This window comes from Branchiostoma floridae, chromosome 11, assembly GCF_000003815.2.
Source record: "Branchiostoma floridae strain S238N-H82 chromosome 11, Bfl_VNyyK, whole genome shotgun sequence".
Taxonomy (NCBI): domain Eukaryota; kingdom Metazoa; phylum Chordata; class Leptocardii; order Amphioxiformes; family Branchiostomatidae; genus Branchiostoma; species Branchiostoma floridae.
This window is the reverse complement of record NC_049989.1, coordinates 14,366,625-14,384,846: the sequence shown is the minus strand read 5'-3', so window position 1 is coordinate 14,384,846 and position 18,222 is coordinate 14,366,625. Positions and strand designations below refer to the sequence as shown.

Genomic DNA, 18,222 nt, shown 5'->3' with positions numbered 1-18,222 from the left:
TCCACAGCCTGACTGGAAGGGAAGCAAGGATGGAGATCTCAATGGTAATGCACAATCTTGTAACTCTTGAAACTTTGCTTTATAAAGTGATTAGATATGTTTCAGCTCTCAAATAGTAATGCAAGTTTTTTGTGTATCTGCTATTGTTGGATGAACCGAGTTTCAGCTTGTGAAAGAAGGATTATTGGAAGCTAGGGGTGATTACCGGTATGGTGAACCGATACAAAACTGTTTTTTCTTATTGGACCGGTCCAGAAAAAAAGGACCTGAAAAAATTTGGAGGACTGGATGTTGGACCTATTGGAAAATGAACAGATTATATGATCAGACATTCACACGTTTTGTAGATTACCGGTCGAGGAAAATAATATAGTAAGTGAAGTAAAGTAGAGTCTATAGTCATTTCTACCAGTCAATCGTACAGAGGCAGTTAGCTTTTAAAATGCAAGTGGGAGTAGAATACTCCACAAAACAGATTTCTTTGTGTCCGGACCTGGACCTGAATTTCCTGTACCGGTACCCACCCCTGTTGAAAGTGCTTTACTAAATGTGTATCGAAACAGCGTTTAAAATCTTCAATCAAGTTTGATTCATGAGATTTTTTACTCCATAGGTCTTTATAAAATGAAGAATCCTGTGACCACCACCAGCAGCACTGACGATGCTCTGAGCACCATGGTAGACTATGATGAGTACGACGCCCAGGTCTTCAAGAACCCTGCAAGAAGCCTTGGGACAAGGTGGGAAGAAAATGTTGTCTATTATCAAGCTATCTTACGCAGTATAGGTACAACACACATGTTGTGCCAGGTGTCACTAGTTAGGAGCTGAACTGGTCTATAAAACCTGTGAAAAAGTTAATGATCTTTAAACTTTTATTATCAGGAGCCAGGCTGTTTGGACCAATCATAAGCCTCCGTTTCTGTTAGTTATGCTTCGCTCACTCGGTGGCTTATTCAGTGATTATATGCATTATGCTAGTCTGTTACGACTTGCAGACAGTAGTAGATGCACATTATGTCACTGTAAACACTTTTTATTATCAGGAAGCCAGGCTGTGTGGACTAATCATAAGCCTCCATTTGTACTGATTATGCTTCGCTCACTCTGTGGCTTATTTGGTGGTCATGGCATTATGCTAGTCTTATACAACTGACTGACAGCAATAGATAGGCATTACCATGTCACTGTAAACACTTTTTATTATCAGGAGCCAGGCTGTTTGGACTAATCATAAGCCTCCATTTCTGTTAGTTTGTTTCACTCACTCGGTGGCTTATTCAGTGATTATATGCATTATGCTAGTCTGTTACAACTGACAGACAGTAGTAGATGCTACTGTATATGTCACTGTAAACACTTTTTGTTATCAGGGGCCAGGCTGTGTGGACTAATCATAAGCCTCCATTTGTACTGATTATGCTTTGCTCACTCTGTGGCTTATTTGGTGGTTATGGCATTATGCTAGTCTGTTACGACTGACTAACAGTAGTAGATAGGCATTTTGTCACTGTGAACACTTTAAGCCCCCTTCACACGAGAGCAAGAATCAGCCGGAATGCTGACAGAATGAAAATTCTTTTCTATTCCTGGCAATTCGTAGTGTGTTCCAGAAATTCTCACTGCATTCCAGCTATTTGTGCCCGTTCCTTTGGCTGGCCCGAAAGTTTTTGACATGTTAAAAACTGTCAAGGTGCATTCGAGGTGGACAAATAACGAATGGCATTCCAAGTGGATTCTAAGTGTATTCTAACTATCGTAACTGCAGTATGACCACATTCTGCGGCATTCCAACATTATTCAAAACATTCTTATCTCATTTGGTGGGGAACCAAAACGGCAAGCCACCTCGAATCCTGCCAGAATCTGGCCAAAAGAATATCTGGAATGCAGTGAGAATATCTAGAATAAAGTATGAATTCCCAGGAATAGAAAAGAATTTTCAGTCTGACGGCATTTGGGCTCATATCATTCCTTCTCGTGTGGAGGGATATAAGGCCCATTTGGAATTCCCACCCTGCTAATTCGGTTTCAGTGTGAAGGCGCTATTAAATTGGTTAATAGAGAGTTATCACCCTAAGCCCTAAATTGGTTTATTTTGACAGCTTCCCAAGGACTTATGGGAAGGGCTTGATGCGTCACTCATCAGACGACATGCTGGAGGCCAAGGCTCATGCTCAGCTGCGGGGGCGCAGTCGCCACGTGTCGGACGACCATCGCAACCTGACTGTCAGCTCCAGTGTTCGACAGGTGATGTATTTACAATGAACCAGCCCAGTAACACCACTTTGTTTTGCATGCAAAGACATGAGGATAGTGAAAAATCATGAAGGCATATCGCCTGAGTTGGACTTTAATACTTATTTTTTCCTTAATTTGAACTTAGATGACAGCCTAGTTGAAAATCATGAAGCAGGTCTGCATGCCAGTTTGTTTTTCGAAAGCAAAATTAGAATTTATTTTTAAATAAATAGATTAAAATTAGAATACCCTTAGTTTAGAAATAATGATTCTTTTCTACCCAATTGTATTATCAATTCAGTTTTTCTTCAGATGCATGAATAGCATGTGCATTGCATGCTTTATACTGTGTTTTGGTGCCTGTAAAGAGTTTATCCGTGGCACTTTGACTCCCGGTAACACATACAATGTACTGTAGGAAAGGCAGCGACATAAGTCAGAGGACCTCCGTCTCAGAATCAAACAGTTAAAGGTAACATCGTCAGAGTTTGATCTCTGCAAACTCAGATCAGAAAGCTCCTCTGCTCTGTCGCCCAAATCCTTGCTTGGTATAGCATTTAGCAGCCTTGCGAACGAGTAGCTGGGTATCCATTCTATTCTACACATCAGGTTCTTTCATCAGATCACTTTCATATGCAGTCTAGCATCTGGAAATAGAATGGATTCCAGGCTAAGGTGACGAAGGTGGTGTAAATTGTGGTTATTGTGTCATCAAATATAACCAGTGCATGGTCGCAGCAAAGTTACTTCTTTCTGAATTTGTTTGTGTACTTGGGATAAAACAAGACCAACTGAAGTTGATTTATCTTATTCTCAAAAATGTTCTTTACAATCCTCTCTCCCTGCACAAATGCTGGAAAGTTCAAGCATTTTGCATGGCTAACTAGGGACCATTGCATAATGGTGGCCTTCACTCTTGCCTTTTAAATGTCATGGGATATGTTCAAAACTTTGAGGTGGCTTTTAGAACTTTTACTGTTAGTAAGTTTATACCGAGTTATACATGGTTTTAGTTTTTGACATGTTTGTGCTGAATAGTGTCTTGACAGAAACGTGTTTTGCTGTGTTTACAGATGCAGTCCAGCCTCGCTATAAAGATCCCTCCCAGTGTTCCCCGTAAGGACAGTATGCAGGCCAGCTCACTGGGCTCCTTACACAACTTCCAGGGCACAGGTCAGACCAGATCTCCCTAGTAGACACTTATCTTTATCTACTACTGGTATTTTTGGCTAGGCCTCAGGGGTGGGGCCAATAGTACCCTATTTCTAATTCATTCACTCAAAAACAACAAAATTATGGAGGAAAGTGGTTGTCCTAAACATTTTTGACCTGATTTCTCTGTCCATTTCCATTTGTGTACCACTGTCCGATGTATGAAACACATTCCTTTGAAATGCACACCAACATGTTAAAACAAAACAGCCCTTAATATATATTGTGTCAAGTTTAATAATGACGTCTTCATTTGACAGATTGAACACAATTTGACTGACTTTTGGGTTGTTTGTGGGCCTCATTGGTGAAATTGTTTGTTTTGTTCTGTTTTGTTTATCAATCGGTAAACTGCAGTTTACCGATTGATACAGTACCAGTTTGATACAGTTATGACAATGTTCATAAGGACAGCCTGGTAGGTTTGATCCACTCACACCAGGGTGGACCCCTACTCTTATTGATAAGTGTGGTGGGCTCTTTAACTAATGCTCAAGACATTTTCCTTTTCCTTCTGCCACAGACCATGACGAGGAAACCAAGCGGTTTGTGGTGGGCAGCGCGTCACCGACAGATCGTTCCAAGCTCTTCCCAGCCAGCGCGTTCCCCAAGGTTCCCACCAGGAAGAGGGCGCTCATCAATCCGTTTGCGCCCTCGCGACTGCTGGTGAGACTGACGTCCAATCGTAGGAGGTGGACGCACACATTCCCACTGGGTAAGAGTGGATCATTTAACCTTATGCCTACTAAGGGTGCTGTTTGGTACAAAAATTTCATTAGCTATGGGATTATGTAGCAGTGATGTTAATGGTTAAAACCAAAGCCATTAATACTAAGGCCTAGGAAGAAAAATGTTGTGTTTCCTGTTTCCCTACCTACGCAGATAAAACCTGCCAATACAAGATTTTTTGGGGTGGGCAGTGGAGTCACATACATTCTGTAGCTTCCAATTAGAATTTTTATTCAGTCTGTTTCCTATTGAAGTTAAAACACTGCTAAGCCTTGTCTTATCTAATGAAGGATAAATGCATCTATTATGCACAACATTCAAGGTTGACATTGAAAGACACTTAGTGTCCTCATGCATATCAGGTTACTTGGTTCAACTGTATTGTAATATGTCACACAAGCGTAAAAAAAATTACAAGAAGAAAGTGATAATCCCTACCTACCGACCCTAATTTTTTCAGGACTGAAACAGGAAGCAAAATTTTTTAGGCCTAACTAATAGGAAATTAAAGCAAAGTGAAGATCGCCCCTGAGTATTGAATTATTGAAATGTGATACTTAAAACTTCAAAGCAATTAAGTATTCCAGAAAGACGAACAGTTAGGTAACAGTTACAATTAACTGTAGATGATCTGATGTTTTTTTATCATTCACAAATCTTTGCAATTTGCTACTACCAGGACCCACAGGGGAGGCCATGCAACATCATCATCACAAGAAGTCCCCTGTGCCAGAGGAACTGGCTGTTGCCATGGACGCGACCTCTCCTCCATCTAAGGGCATGTTAGATGCTAACATGGCGGCTGTGGAGGCAAGAAAACAGGCTGGCTTGATCAGGTATTGACTGTTTGTTTGTTTGTTTGTTTGCTTGTTTGTTTGTTTGCACCATTGTAGTGCCTAGTGGCACATAGGACAACAAGTATCTTTTCCGTTTCAGTAACAGTATATCTTTACAGGGAAGGGTTGCTAGCGCTTTCCCTTTAATGTGCCTGAGGTACCTCCTTTTACACAGTACCCCCATTTTACGTCCCTTCCAAAAGACGGGTGCAGCCCCAACCGAGATGTCCTTCCCAGCAAATTTTCATCCCTAATATACACATGTATTACAACTTTAGTACAGCATTGTTTGAACCGTGAGAACCTCCTTTTTTGGCCCCACTGCAAAATAAAACCCCTGTGAATTTCAAAGTAAATGATTTTACAGCATGGTGCCAATTCCCCATTCACCTCAAAATCCTTTCCTTGTAATTACAATCTCTAAGTGTTTTGTAGTACATGTACATTGTAGTTCTTTTAACATTATTGATAGCTGACATGTTGTGATTTCATCGTATAGTGAGGAATCAGTGGAAAACCTGCACAAGTCTGCGAGCCTGTCCAGTCTGGGAAGTGACCAGGGAGGGGGGCTGCGCAGGGTGGACTCAGCAGGCAGTGTGTCCAGTGTCATCAACACCTACGAGATGTCAGGTGATAACACATCTTAAAACACTCACACAAAACAACAAAATAACAGACTGAACACAATACCTCCATTTATACTGAGGTAAAAGCATGTACAGTCAAACCTGTCTATAGCGGCCACTCAAGGGACTGGAGAAATGCGGCCACTATAGACAGGTGGCTACCATAGAGAAATGTTGACCGACAAAAAGTGACCTCAATGGCCAGGTGGTTGCTATGCTAATACAGATTTGACTGTATGTGACAAGTACATGTATACTGGATAACAGGCTTATTTGATGTGTGATTCCAGTCTAAAGCCCCTGTCACAAATTCAGGACCTTCCCATGACTTTGCTCCCGATCACTCCCCAGCCATGGTCGGCGCTTGGTAGGGAGAAGCCATTCTATTCTAGCCCCAGTTTGTGCCTCTGATAGTTTTTGAGCAAAGTATGACTTTATGGACTTTGTCCAAATATTTATGTATAGTACTGTTGGCTTTAGCAAAAGATTTTAAATGACTAGTAGATAACTGGTCAAAGAACTCACAATGACAGATGACTTTGCCCATGACTAACTGCCAACCATTGTCTGGAGAACGTTGGGAGGCTATGGTTGGCTATTTGTGACAGTCTATTCTGGCCTGTCACATCGACTTGCAGTGAATACTACTGTTACTGTGAGTCATTATACTACATTATGATGACAACAGTGGGAGTCATAGTCACAACTATGTTAATAATAAAGAAAAAACTTCGTACAGAGATGTAAGTTAGGTTGAACATAATGGCTACTAGTTACCAGCTATTTTGAATCTGTATATGGTACAATATTGAATTGACATATTGGAAATGCTTCTGTTTACGATTACATTTTATTAGCCATTTTATGTCAAATTTCATAGTTTGTTTCAATGCTTTTGTTTCAGGTCAAGGTAAGAATTATATAGTAACTGTTGTCTAATGGTTTAAACTTTGAATAACAACTAGCTTTTGTTTCAACCGTAACGTTGTGTGGATTTTTCATGTTTCTTTTTGCTGTGAGAACAGAACTGAGTTTTGATGTGTGCAAACTTTCAACTATCTTTCCAACTACCCCAGTTCAATCAAAGATTCATCATTTGAAAAACTACCCTAAATTATGGGCATTTCAATTAATGCCATGTCTTTAACACGGGTGCTATACTGTTTTCCCTTGATTTTTACTGACTAATCTCTTCCTTGGTGCTTTTTTCCCATATTAACAACACTTACATTTGTACTACTCACACATAGACTGGAGGGTGTCTGAACTCCTTACTTTCTTCAGTAGCTCCAGCTCAGCAGAGAAAACATTAGCGCATTGACATTTGTCAATCAATCATGTACATAGACGATATTACGATAACTTAAAGGGGCATTCCACTCCAGAAGGGGGTGGTGCTTTCCAATAATGTGTCAATGAATACATAATCAGCAGAATTTTGTGGAATTCACCTTGGGATGAATAGCGCGCAATGTGTGTTTTGTAAAACATAATGACACTCACTAAACCAATGCAGACCCTGCCCATGCATTCCCTATACGCATAGACACTTTGTTTATCGTGCATATTTTCCGGAGAAATGGAGCTCGCTAAGCACACCAGGAAGCAAAATGCTCATAAGATAGCAAAGAACACATAACAAGACGAGATTTCTTAGCGATCCTGAAATTATCATCCTGATATTTACCATGGCCAGCTGATTTGGGAAACAGACACATACACATGTACAAGGACAGTTTAAACTTGACATGCTATTTAAGCAAAATCAAAAGTTACTGTTAGATGTCATCACCTAAGTCATCACATTAATCATGATGCTATGGGCATAGCATAACTGCCATCAAACACAAATATAGAGCTTTTGAAAATTGTGGGAGGCAGGGTTGTTTGATTTTGACATCACAGTCAAGTGTACGACAAACGATACAAAAACCAGGAGTTCAAGAGCCATTGTCATCAGTGGTTCTTCACCTCAAATCCTTGAAACATAAACACATAGATACAACCAGTCCGATGTTCTTAAGTTATGCTGACCTCAAATATCTTCAAACACAAAGTTTAACACACAGACACAAATTTCCAGAAACACAAACACCCAAAAAATACAATGTACTTCCATTTTTCATGAAGGGAATAAGCCATATCCTTACACGCATGCATGAACACCAACTGACTGCACATGGCATCTAAACTTTAGTAGTAAATTTTAATAATAGTACTACAGCAGGGCAGCTATAGGCATAACTCTAATGTATGCATTTCTGCTGAGCTGAAGCTACCATCTGTATCTGTTGATTAGGGAGGGGTGTCGGTGGAGTAACAGGCTATAGGAGGAGTGGGAGTAACCTGTCATGGCTGTGGGGGATGACTGGGGATCAGGAGTGGACCCCTGACCTACAGACAGGTAGTCATGATAGCCTCCTTCCCAGACTTTTGAGCAGGGCCGGTTTTTATTTAATGGGGGAGGGGGGGGTGTTGGTTGGCTAGTTTCAAGGTTCTCTAATGCCGGTAAAGGGAGTTTTGCCTAGAAAGGTTATTTGCCGTAGAAGGAAATTTGCCCCGCTTCGAGGTCAACTTTGAAACTAACCAACCAGCGCCCCCCTCCCCCATAAAATAAAAGCCAACCCAACTCAATGTCTGCAAAGGAGGCTATAGTCATGAATAGGATAAAGCCAGGGGCAGTCTTTCTTGTGCTAGGGTCAGATTTCTGTGGCCAGGCTATGCTGTTTGTAGGAAAGAAAGATAAAAGTGCATGATCAAGAAAAATGCACAACTTATGCTCATGGATGATTTTTTGGGTGTTCTATTGTCTTTTCATACTATTTGTTCCTGCAAACTGCTCGGCCAAGCGCAGGTTTGAAAATGTGACCCTAGCATAGATTATAAGCACCCTTGCTGCAAACTCTGTGTGTGCTGCTGACAGCACGGCCTGGAACTCACTAACGTCACAGATGTTATAACCAGGCCGCCCACAATATTTGTAATGGTTTAAAACCGAAGTGTCATTCAATTTTATTTTGCCATTTCTTTTGCAACGACATAAAGGATGGAAAAGTTGTTTTTTTGTTGTCATATTATCATAAACTAATAGGTCAGGCAACTTTTCTTACAAATACAAACTCCTATCCAAAGACAGAAGCAACCTGTAATTAATGCAGATTAATTCAAAACTGTTCAACAGCCAATTGCCGTTGGGAGACACAAAGTTTGTGGCATGGGTGTTTGGGACAGACATCACTAGACTTGTATGGGTAGATTAACTGGCTTGCTTTTAGTTAGTTTTCTCTTCCCTCTCCTGCTCTGTCTCTTCCCTCTTTTTTTATTTTTGACCACATGGCTTTTCCAGATCAAGCCTAGATTCAACAGAAAAAACATTAATCTGTTTGAAACATTGCAGATATTGGTACCTTGGAAAGATTAGTACACATGTGCACTGTATTTGTAACTGAAATAAGGGTGGTCGCACCACTTTTAATGGACATCTGGAATTCAATGGAATTGCAATTTTTTTTTTGTGTATCCAAAAAAATTCACACTGTACGGTGACATATCGGTTTGTGCCACTTTGCAAATGCCTGACACAATTTAGTGTAGTCCAGGGAGCTGCCCACTTATGTTTTCCAAGCAGAGGTTGAGTTACAGAGATATGTAGTTGTCTGGATTTTTACTGGCGCGCTCCTCTTACCTCTGCCTCAAAAAGCACCACGACAGGGCTATCTTTTAAAATTCGCGTTAGTGCCCTGCCCTGCGAAGCATCAAAAAATCATTTGGCAAATAATTTTACTGCCCCGTATTAACGCACATCCGACACATTGCAAACAATATTCAGCAGGCCATGCTAGCACCTGCGATCTCTATTTACTGTCAATATGGCTGACGTTATTCTTTCCTGCCAGATTGAAAGGTAAAAATCCTGACTACTACTGCTGTAAATGCATTTAAGTTCGTGGGGACTTACTTTCGCAGTAGCAGGAAAGTAGAGTCATCATGATGGTTTTAAGTTTGCGGAAGCGACATAGACTGTACTAGTCTCATACATTTTGTACTATAATGGAAAAATGTTCGCAGTCGTTTTAAGTTCGCGGTGAAGTGGCCACAGCGAAGACCGCGAACATTTCTGCATTTACTGTATATCTCTGCGACTCAACCTCTGCTTGGAGAATACCCACTTTGAGCTGGTGGCATCCATGATACATGTATGTATGACCTGCATGGAGGTTGTGTTTTCCAAACGTTCCTTCCTGCAGGTGTTGACTGGAAGTCCCTGACCACGCCCGCCTGTCTGCCCATCACCACTGACTACTTCCCTGAGAAGCACAGTCTGGAGTACGACTATCTGGAGTCCAACTACGACCTGCTGGCTGAGTTTGAAGACAGCATGGAGATGGAAAATATGTAGGTCAAGCTCGAAAACGAACAAGAAACAGTCATGACTGTACAAGAGTTACCAACCTAGAATTGATGTGTTCAAAAATTCGTATTTTCCCAGAACTATTGTAGAGTGGAACTTGTTATCACCAAGCACAGTAGGAGCATCTTCTCTGGATAGTTTTAAAGAACGCTTGCAGATAGATGTGCAAAAGTTAGGTGTAACGGATCGTTCAGTGTAATATAACCAGCTGCTGCCGCACCGCGTGCCTGCGAAGCTGGTGTGTTATGCCGAAGGGCGGTTATACCGGCTATATAGATACAGATACAGAAGCTGATAGTTATCAATAAAAAGCAAGCTTAGTATGTTGATTGACTGGGGGACTCAACAGGAAAGTGTTCTGGTCATACCGATGATATTTTTCTGCATCAATTGGGGTTTGGACTAAGTAGCAGTTAGTATTATGAGATGGTCATTTTTGGAATGTTCAAATAAAAAATGGTCTATGGCTTGTGTTTTTCACAGGGAGCAGGGAAATCGCACAAGACAGACCCTCAACACTCAGCAGGTCTTCACAGAGCTTATATCACAGAGACTCATGCAGGTGAGTACCTTCATAGAAATTTATTGTAGTTATTGCTTTGGTGTTTGTGTGCGTGTTTTGTTGTGTTTCTGGATACTTGTGATCAACATAACTTAAGAACCAATGGATTTATTGTGATGATATTTGGTACAATGTATGTGGATAGGACTTATAATAAATATTTAATTCCTCTTATAAAAAAAGTACATTTTGTAGCATGCATTACATTTTTGACTCTCTAGAATGTTTAATGTATAGTCATACAAAGTTTAAGATCTTATGAAGCTGTTCAGTAAGAGCATTCTATTGAACTCTTTACTCAAAATACTTGAATCCCCATTTTTTTCAGGGTTTCCAACTGATAGTATTGCCCAAGGACTCTCCCCTGTCTGTACCACAAGGCCACACAACCCTCAGCAGCAGCCCCCGATTCAGTATCTCCCGCAGGAAGCACAAGAGTGAAGACCAGGTACTAAGTTTGTATAACCTATGGGGTCTTCTGAGTGAAAGTACATTTCTCTTGTCATTGTTGTTGTTGTTGTTTACAGCAGATCTAGGATGCCAAGGCTTTGAAAGGTGTAACCTGCTTGGTTGTAGTACTCCTTTTGGTAGGTGAGAATGTTGTAATGGTTGCAAGATTAAGGTAACTACATGTCTATGTAGAAATTATTGTATTACTAACTGAAATGTACATGCCTTGTTGATGCTTTAATCCATTTTCATTCCAGTATTGGATGGGTGTATTGGGGAATTTCTTTTTACCAAAAGATCTCACATGAACTGAAGAATTGATGACTATTTTCAAACAGTTGGGGATGGAAATGGGATGTGAATGGGGATGTGAACATCTTTCTTCCATTTCCTTTCCTACACTCACAGTACAAGTTGTTTTTTAATTGTCCAAAGAATCCATGAATTGTGTCCTGAGACAAATTTGTCCCGATTCACTCACAAGTTTACTTTATCCTTCCATCCTATCCCTCATTCTCAAATGCCCAACCCATCAGATCTGTACAATTAATTTCAGCATGTCTATTGTTTGTGTGCCTCCCCCTGTCTTACAGCCTTCCCCTACTACTGGTCTCCACCCCTCCCCCGACCGGAGCGACTCATACAACCTCGCACCGGGAGCCCCTAATGTCAAGACACGGCTCACGCCACTCAAGAGTCCCCCTGGAGTAGTGAAGCCGCCCAAAACCAGCACCCCCCTCGTACCTTCCCCCCTGCGAGGCTCACACCCTTCCCCCCTGTCCACCCCCCCTGATCCTCCCGACCAGAATGTTTTTACCTCCCCACTTTCCTCCGCGGTTGTCTCCCCAACCACCACGCATTCCTCCCGTCGGCTGTCATTGGCTACCTTCCTCACCCCATCACCCAAGAAGAGCCGCCGGTTTTCAAGCCCGGCCGCTCCCGCCGTGACCCCCGAACTTAAAACGCAAACCGCCCGCGTCCACCTATTCCAGAAATCGCCCTCTCCTGGCTCCCCCACGACCAGTCTTGGTCGCCTTTCCCGCGATAGCTCCCCGTCCACACGGTCCCACCTGTCGGTATCGGGGGTGCTGAGTGGCAGCCCTACCCTGTCCCGCATGTGGAGTTCACAGAAGAGAAATAATGAGGAGGTACCCTTGTCTGCCCTACTGGAAGTCTTGAGAGCATCAGACATTGTTGAGCTGTCATTGTCAGCCTTTTATTGAGAAGCCTACAATATGAAAAAAAGAATTGATTTTTATCATTACAATCAAATTATGATACATTTTGGGAGCTTCATTTCCAGAAACATTCAGAATTCAAACGCATTTTACATCAACATTTCTCTCATACAACCAGTGCGACTCCAAGTTTAGCGGTTACTAGAAATTTGGAAGGGATAAATTTCAGTATCTGCACCTATTGTAACTTTAACATCTAAAGAACACCAAATCTCAATGCCGACCTCTCATGACCTCTTGGTATTGTTTCTCCTCCAATTCCTCCTGTTCAGTTTTTGGTTTATCACATTCTGGTTCATGAATTTACTAACTAACCCTGTTCCATTCACTGTTCCACTTTGAAGGGTAAAAATTGTTGATGTGCGTTTCATTTGTTTGATTGTTTTGACTTACTGAATTAAACGTAAAGATTTAGTAGTTCTACAAACTCGAACTGAAATCTCTTTCTCTTATAAAATGTTAACACTCATACATGTACATGTAACTTCACCAAGTCCCCTAAGGTAAGGTAAAGGTAAACTTAAGGTAGTCCTAAAATTATGATTATAGCCTTTTTGAGGTCGTTGGGGTAAAGTACGGGGAGCAGAGCCCATCCCTCTCCTTCCACTGCCTTTTACAAAATGTACCTCCCAACTGAAGTTAGGTACCCATTTGTACACCTGTGTGGACTAAGGAAAATTGTGTTAAGGCTTTGGATTTGGACCTGTGACCTCTCGATCTCAAATCTGCTGGACTAGCCACTTTGCCATTTGATGCCACTCTGCCATTTGATGCCACCAGGCATTTCACTGGCACAGGAAAAAATGTTGCCTTTAAAAAACTACTGATGCAGCATCAGTAATGAACACTGCATTGTTTTTTCAGATATTCAATGCATTCTTAGAGTTCATAATATACCATTTTTTATGCTGTGGTCTAAGGGGATCCAGCAGAATTTTGAAAGTTGACATTTTTTGTGTCCACAATCTTCTGTGGTCTGTTGGACAAATGATGTGATTTTGCCTGGGAGCTCAACTTTGCAGTTGTTACTTCTCTCTCTCAGGATGAGTACTGGTTGAGTATGGGGAGGAACTTCCACAAGGTGGTGGCCAGCCGCAGTCGACAGTCTTACATCATCCACGTCACCAAGTACAAACCCAGGTACAGTACTCATGTGTATTAAGTAAGTTGTATACTAAATGAGGCTATACGCTGTAAACATCTGCCAACAAGTTATAAGTGAGTCTGAAAATTCTATAGATATTGATAGTGATAGTTTAGTTTACTGATGAGTGATACTTCCACTGGAAGTGACAAAGAAGACAGATGCTAATAGTATGTACAGCATTTATGGATTCATTGCATCTAGGAAATTCTCCTAGCTCTTTTGAACAAGCACAATGGACAGTGAACCATGGCTTAGTTTCCCATTCTAAGGATTGCAACCCTTTCCAGTAGTGTGCTTGTTGGGTGAGCAGCAACAGCCATCCAAGATTCAGACTCATAGCATATTAGTCCAAAGGCCTGGACCAAAATTCGTATTTTCCCAGAACTATCGTAGAGTGGAATTTGTTATCACCAAGCACAGTGGGGGCATCTTTGCTGGACGGTTTTAAAGAACATTTGCAAATAGATGTGAAAAGGTTAGGTGTGACAGGTCGTTCAGTGTAATATAACCAGCTACTGTCGCACCGCGTGCCTGCGCAGCTGGTGTGTTACGCCAAAGGGCGGTTATACCAGCTATATATATGTCATATAGATACAGATACAGAGGCAGGGCTGCTAAGCATTAGACTATGCATGCCACTTTGACCACTGGACAATGCACATCTTGTATTATACATAAATGTACTATCCTGTTGTTCCTACCCAGACATCCTTCCCACACCAACCCGTGGGGGTACCGGTTCCGGTTGTGGCCGGTTTACCAGCAGGTGTATGACCCCGCTAGGACAGAGTTCCAGCACGACAACCTGGAGAACTACAACTGGAACTACCTGGACAACTACATCTGCAGCTCGGGGGGAGACGACTTTGACCTCATGGATGTGAGTAGATGCGCAGACTTTCTCTGTCCATCCTTGCACGGAACATAGATATATATAGAATACAACACGGTGTATCACCCGAGGTACCTTCGGACGTCGGGCGATCTGACCCGCGGTCCGGCTGGGACCGAGGGTGATGCGGAATACATTACATTTATGTCATACCCACCTGAGAAAACCCATGTTTTGATGTAAAATGAGCCAGAAGTTGAACAAATTTGTTGCCCTCGAACAAAATGTGTTACAACAGTAATGTTCCAACGTCCGAATCAGGTATTCGAATTTTTGATGGCGCCTGACTCGTCCCGCTCGAAATAGTTCAATTTATTCAAATGGAGCCCATGTGATAAAACTTAGAGCCCGTCTGATACGGAAGTTATCACTCGGTCCGGAACACCCGTTATCGAACGTTTTCGCGTCACAGGTATGACATAAAGAGGTTTATCTCACTGAGGCTGCAATTTACTGGCAACGTTGCTGCAGACGAGCGATTTGACAGAGCGCTTATTGCATTTCGATGAAAACCTTTAGAAGCTTTTTTGTTTTGTTGTCTTAATAGTCATACTTGTACATTTTGCATGATGTTTCTACCATGAAGTCAAGGGTAACAGTAGCCTTTCTCTTTCCATTCCTGCATGGAATTTTGCTTCTAAGGTCAGACAAAAATTCCAACCATTCCATCCACTAAAAAAAACAGAACAAAGCAATTTCAGCAGACTAAAACTTTATCACAATAATTTTTTCAAAATCTTGCCACTCGATAGTTGGGCAGACATGGCCAAACTGTAAATAAGGAGGGTATCTCACAATGTTGCTGCAGCTGAGCGATTTCACAGATAGCTTAACAAATTTCGATGAAAAACTAAGCTTTTTGTATTTTGTTGTCTGTTTAGTCATACTTGTACATTTTGTATGATATTCCTGTTATAAAGTCAAGAGCTGCACAAATTCAGTCTACAAGGCAGCAATTCCACAAGTGTACCGCAATCCAGTAATATACATAACAATGACCTTTACTGACAAAATAAAACCCTCTTCCATTGTAGTCCCTGAAATTCTGGAGGACCAGATTCCTACTCCTGCCAGCCATGTCTGCAAGCACCAAGAAGCTGTCAGAGAGCCAGGACACGGCGTTCGACATCTACCCCGACCGGACCTCGGAGGAGCAGCGGCAGATGGTGGACGGTTTCCTCCGCTTCATGGAGATCGTCAACAGGATACGCAGGCCAGCCAGCAACAGGAAACAAAAGGTATTGTGGGACGATTACATCACTTCCTGTTGCAGCTAGAGCAAATGTTGTAACAGTTTGTTTGTGTGTGTGCGTGTGCGTGCGTGTGTTTGTGTGTGTGTATGTGTGCGTACATTGTTATATTAATTGCTGTGCAGTTATTACTGATCATTTGTGAAAAGCTTCATGCTTTCTATGCCTATGACGAACTAATTTTTGTGCTAATTTTCTCAGACATAGCTAGCTGTTGTTGTAACACCTTTGCTAACTTCAATATGTCACATGCCTCCTACATGATTGTCGTCTTCAAGGGAAGGATGCATTACGTTTGGATTAATATTTTCCTTCTACTGATACAACTATTCAATTATCAGGCCATGTTTGTTTTCCATGTAAAGAAGTATAATTCAGAATCTGTCTATTCATCCTAACCATGCCTGATAACTTCTTGAATCCTCTGACTACTAAATATATCTTGAACTTGTCATTACTGGTAATCTTTCTCTCTCTTCAGCTTAATCTTTTCCAGAGAGACGACATGAGATTTGATATATGACAGGGCACTTAAACCATCCCTAATCAAGCTACATGCACAATGTTGCATGTACATGTACAGTCAAACCTGTCTATAGCAGCCACTCAAGGAACTGGAAAAATGTGGCCACTATACTAGTAGAGAAAATGAAGCAATAAGTTATACATGATTTCAGTACCCGCTAATCTTTCTCACTACGTAACATTGTCTCGATCATCTCAAAATTCAACTGACCCTGCCAATTGAAAGTAAAATCTAAAGAAAAAGATTGATATTGCCATGCGCAATGTTGGTAAATTTGCCGACAAGGACAAGGACAAGTGCTCTACCGTTCTAGGCATGCGTCCTTCAGCCAATGCCAAAACAACCCTGTCAGAGACTCTAGATTTTAAATTCGGCAAAGTGTGACATATGGTCACTGTTAGGACGCAATAAACAGTGTTTCTGTATTCAAGGGACCGGAAATCGTGTGGCCGTGGCCGCGTTGGACAGGTGGCCACTATAGGCTATTTCCTTAATACTTACATGTAGGTCAATGAAAAAAATCCAAGGGACGGACAAAGAGTGACTGCAATGCAAAAGTGGCCGCTAATACAGGTTTGACTGTCCATGTACATGTAACCAGCACTACAATTCTACATGTATCTGTTATAAGTATTCTGACTGATGGTAGACATCAATTCAGATGAAAGGTTCTCCAATACTATTTAGTTTGGATCTTTAAAGTTATATAAAATAAAAGGCCAGGGAATCATTACTAATTGATATTTCATAATATTCCTGTTCTTTTCTCTTAACAGTTTGTAATATTAAACCTTGATCTGGCAACTTTCATTCCCTAATTCAGTTACTGTTAATTCTGACTTCATATGCCAAACAGTAACTCAAGCAACTGGATACCATTTTTGAAGTTGCCAGACGTTTCAGGTAGCATTCCATCACCTTTCGTCAATGGTACTCAGTGTCATTGGCAAAAGGTAGTGCCCGTACGGTGCACCGGTACAAAACCAGTTTTTCTCATTTGAACGGTCAAAAAAAAAACGGACCTGACAAAAGTCCGTGGACTGGATGTTGGACCTATTGGAAAATGAAAAGATTATATGATCAGACATTTACACGTTTCAGGGCTTACCGATTAGGAAAATAACAAGAGTGAAGTAGAGTAGAGTCTATAGTCATTAGAGTCAATGGTACAGACTGAGGCAGTTAGCGTTGTAGGATGTTAAAACGCCAGCGGGAGTCGAATACTCCACAAAACAGATTTCTTTGTTGCAAATTGACCATTGTTTTGAGTATCGTCTATTCACAAGTTTTCACAGACTTAATCATTTCCAGGTTCAGGTCCGGACCTGGACCTGATCCTCTGGACCTGAACCGGACCTGGACCTGAATTTTCTGTACCGGTACCCACCCCTAGTAGTGCATGAATGCTACCTGAAATGTCTGACCATTTCCAAAATCATGCCCAGTTTCTTGAGTGATTACTATTTGGCATATCTTATAACCTGGATGTTAGTCTTCATCAACGTACATAATCTACAACTATTGTCATGATCAGTGGATCATTTTTGTATCAATTTGTATTCAGAACATAATACAGGGCATCGCTAAATTCATGGGTTTGCTGCGACATGTCCGCAAGTATGAGCAGGAAGAGGTATGGACTCCATGTCTAACACTTCCCTCTGTTAACACATGTTATACTGTACATATACAGGGCTCGAAATACCACCTGCATATGCAGGTTAGTGCAGGTAAAATGGAGCTGTGCAGGTAAAATGGAGCTGTGCAGGTGTTTCTGGTGTCTACCTGCACCTAACCTGTACTGGTTCATGTACTGGGTTTTATACATAAATGTCCTATGATGTAGGTGTATGTGGATTGTTATTAGCTGCATTGACTGTTACCACCTATAAAGTATAAAAGAAAAAGTAGCAATGGTTCCTGAAAAAGTTTAGTATGATCCCCACTGTGATAAAATCTCTCTGGTGCAGGTAATTTTCAATGTTACCTGCGCAAGTGCATGTATGTAGAAAAAAAGTATTTCAAGCCCTGATATATATGTGCTGACTTAACCTTTTTCCTGCTAAGGTAGTTTTTGGCAGCAAATTTGTGCCATTCACAGG

General features: G+C 41.4%; 1 protein-coding gene across 6 annotated transcripts in view; it reads left to right on the top strand.

Annotated features, from left to right (window-relative positions):
* The window catches only part of LOC118426624 (GATOR complex protein DEPDC5-like), a 42,127-nt gene that overhangs the window by 17,532 nt on the left and 6,373 nt on the right, over window positions 1–18,222 (top strand). For 2 of the 6 annotated variants that reach the window (XM_035836128.1, XM_035836127.1), the window contains 17 exons: window positions 8–44; window positions 614–740; window positions 2,106–2,250; window positions 2,660–2,713; window positions 3,315–3,414; window positions 3,977–4,168; window positions 4,862–5,018; window positions 5,518–5,648; window positions 7,944–8,048; window positions 9,892–10,039; window positions 10,539–10,617; window positions 10,946–11,065; window positions 11,661–12,215; window positions 13,348–13,445; window positions 14,158–14,332; window positions 15,379–15,582; window positions 17,685–17,753. In XM_035836128.1, the coding sequence (XP_035692021.1) occupies window positions 8–44; window positions 614–740; window positions 2,106–2,250; window positions 2,660–2,713; window positions 3,315–3,414; window positions 3,977–4,168; window positions 4,862–5,018; window positions 5,518–5,648; window positions 7,944–8,048; window positions 9,892–10,039; window positions 10,539–10,617; window positions 10,946–11,065; window positions 11,661–12,215; window positions 13,348–13,445; window positions 14,158–14,332; window positions 15,379–15,582; window positions 17,685–17,753 (2,496 nt within the window). The remainder of the gene's footprint in view (window positions 1–7; window positions 45–613; window positions 741–2,105; window positions 2,251–2,659; window positions 2,714–3,314; window positions 3,415–3,976; window positions 4,169–4,861; window positions 5,019–5,517; window positions 5,649–7,943; window positions 8,049–9,891; window positions 10,040–10,538; window positions 10,618–10,945; window positions 11,066–11,660; window positions 12,216–13,347; window positions 13,446–14,157; window positions 14,333–15,378; window positions 15,583–17,684; window positions 17,754–18,222) is intronic. The other 4 variants (XM_035836129.1, XM_035836131.1, XM_035836130.1 and 1 more) reach the window with 4 other exon arrangements.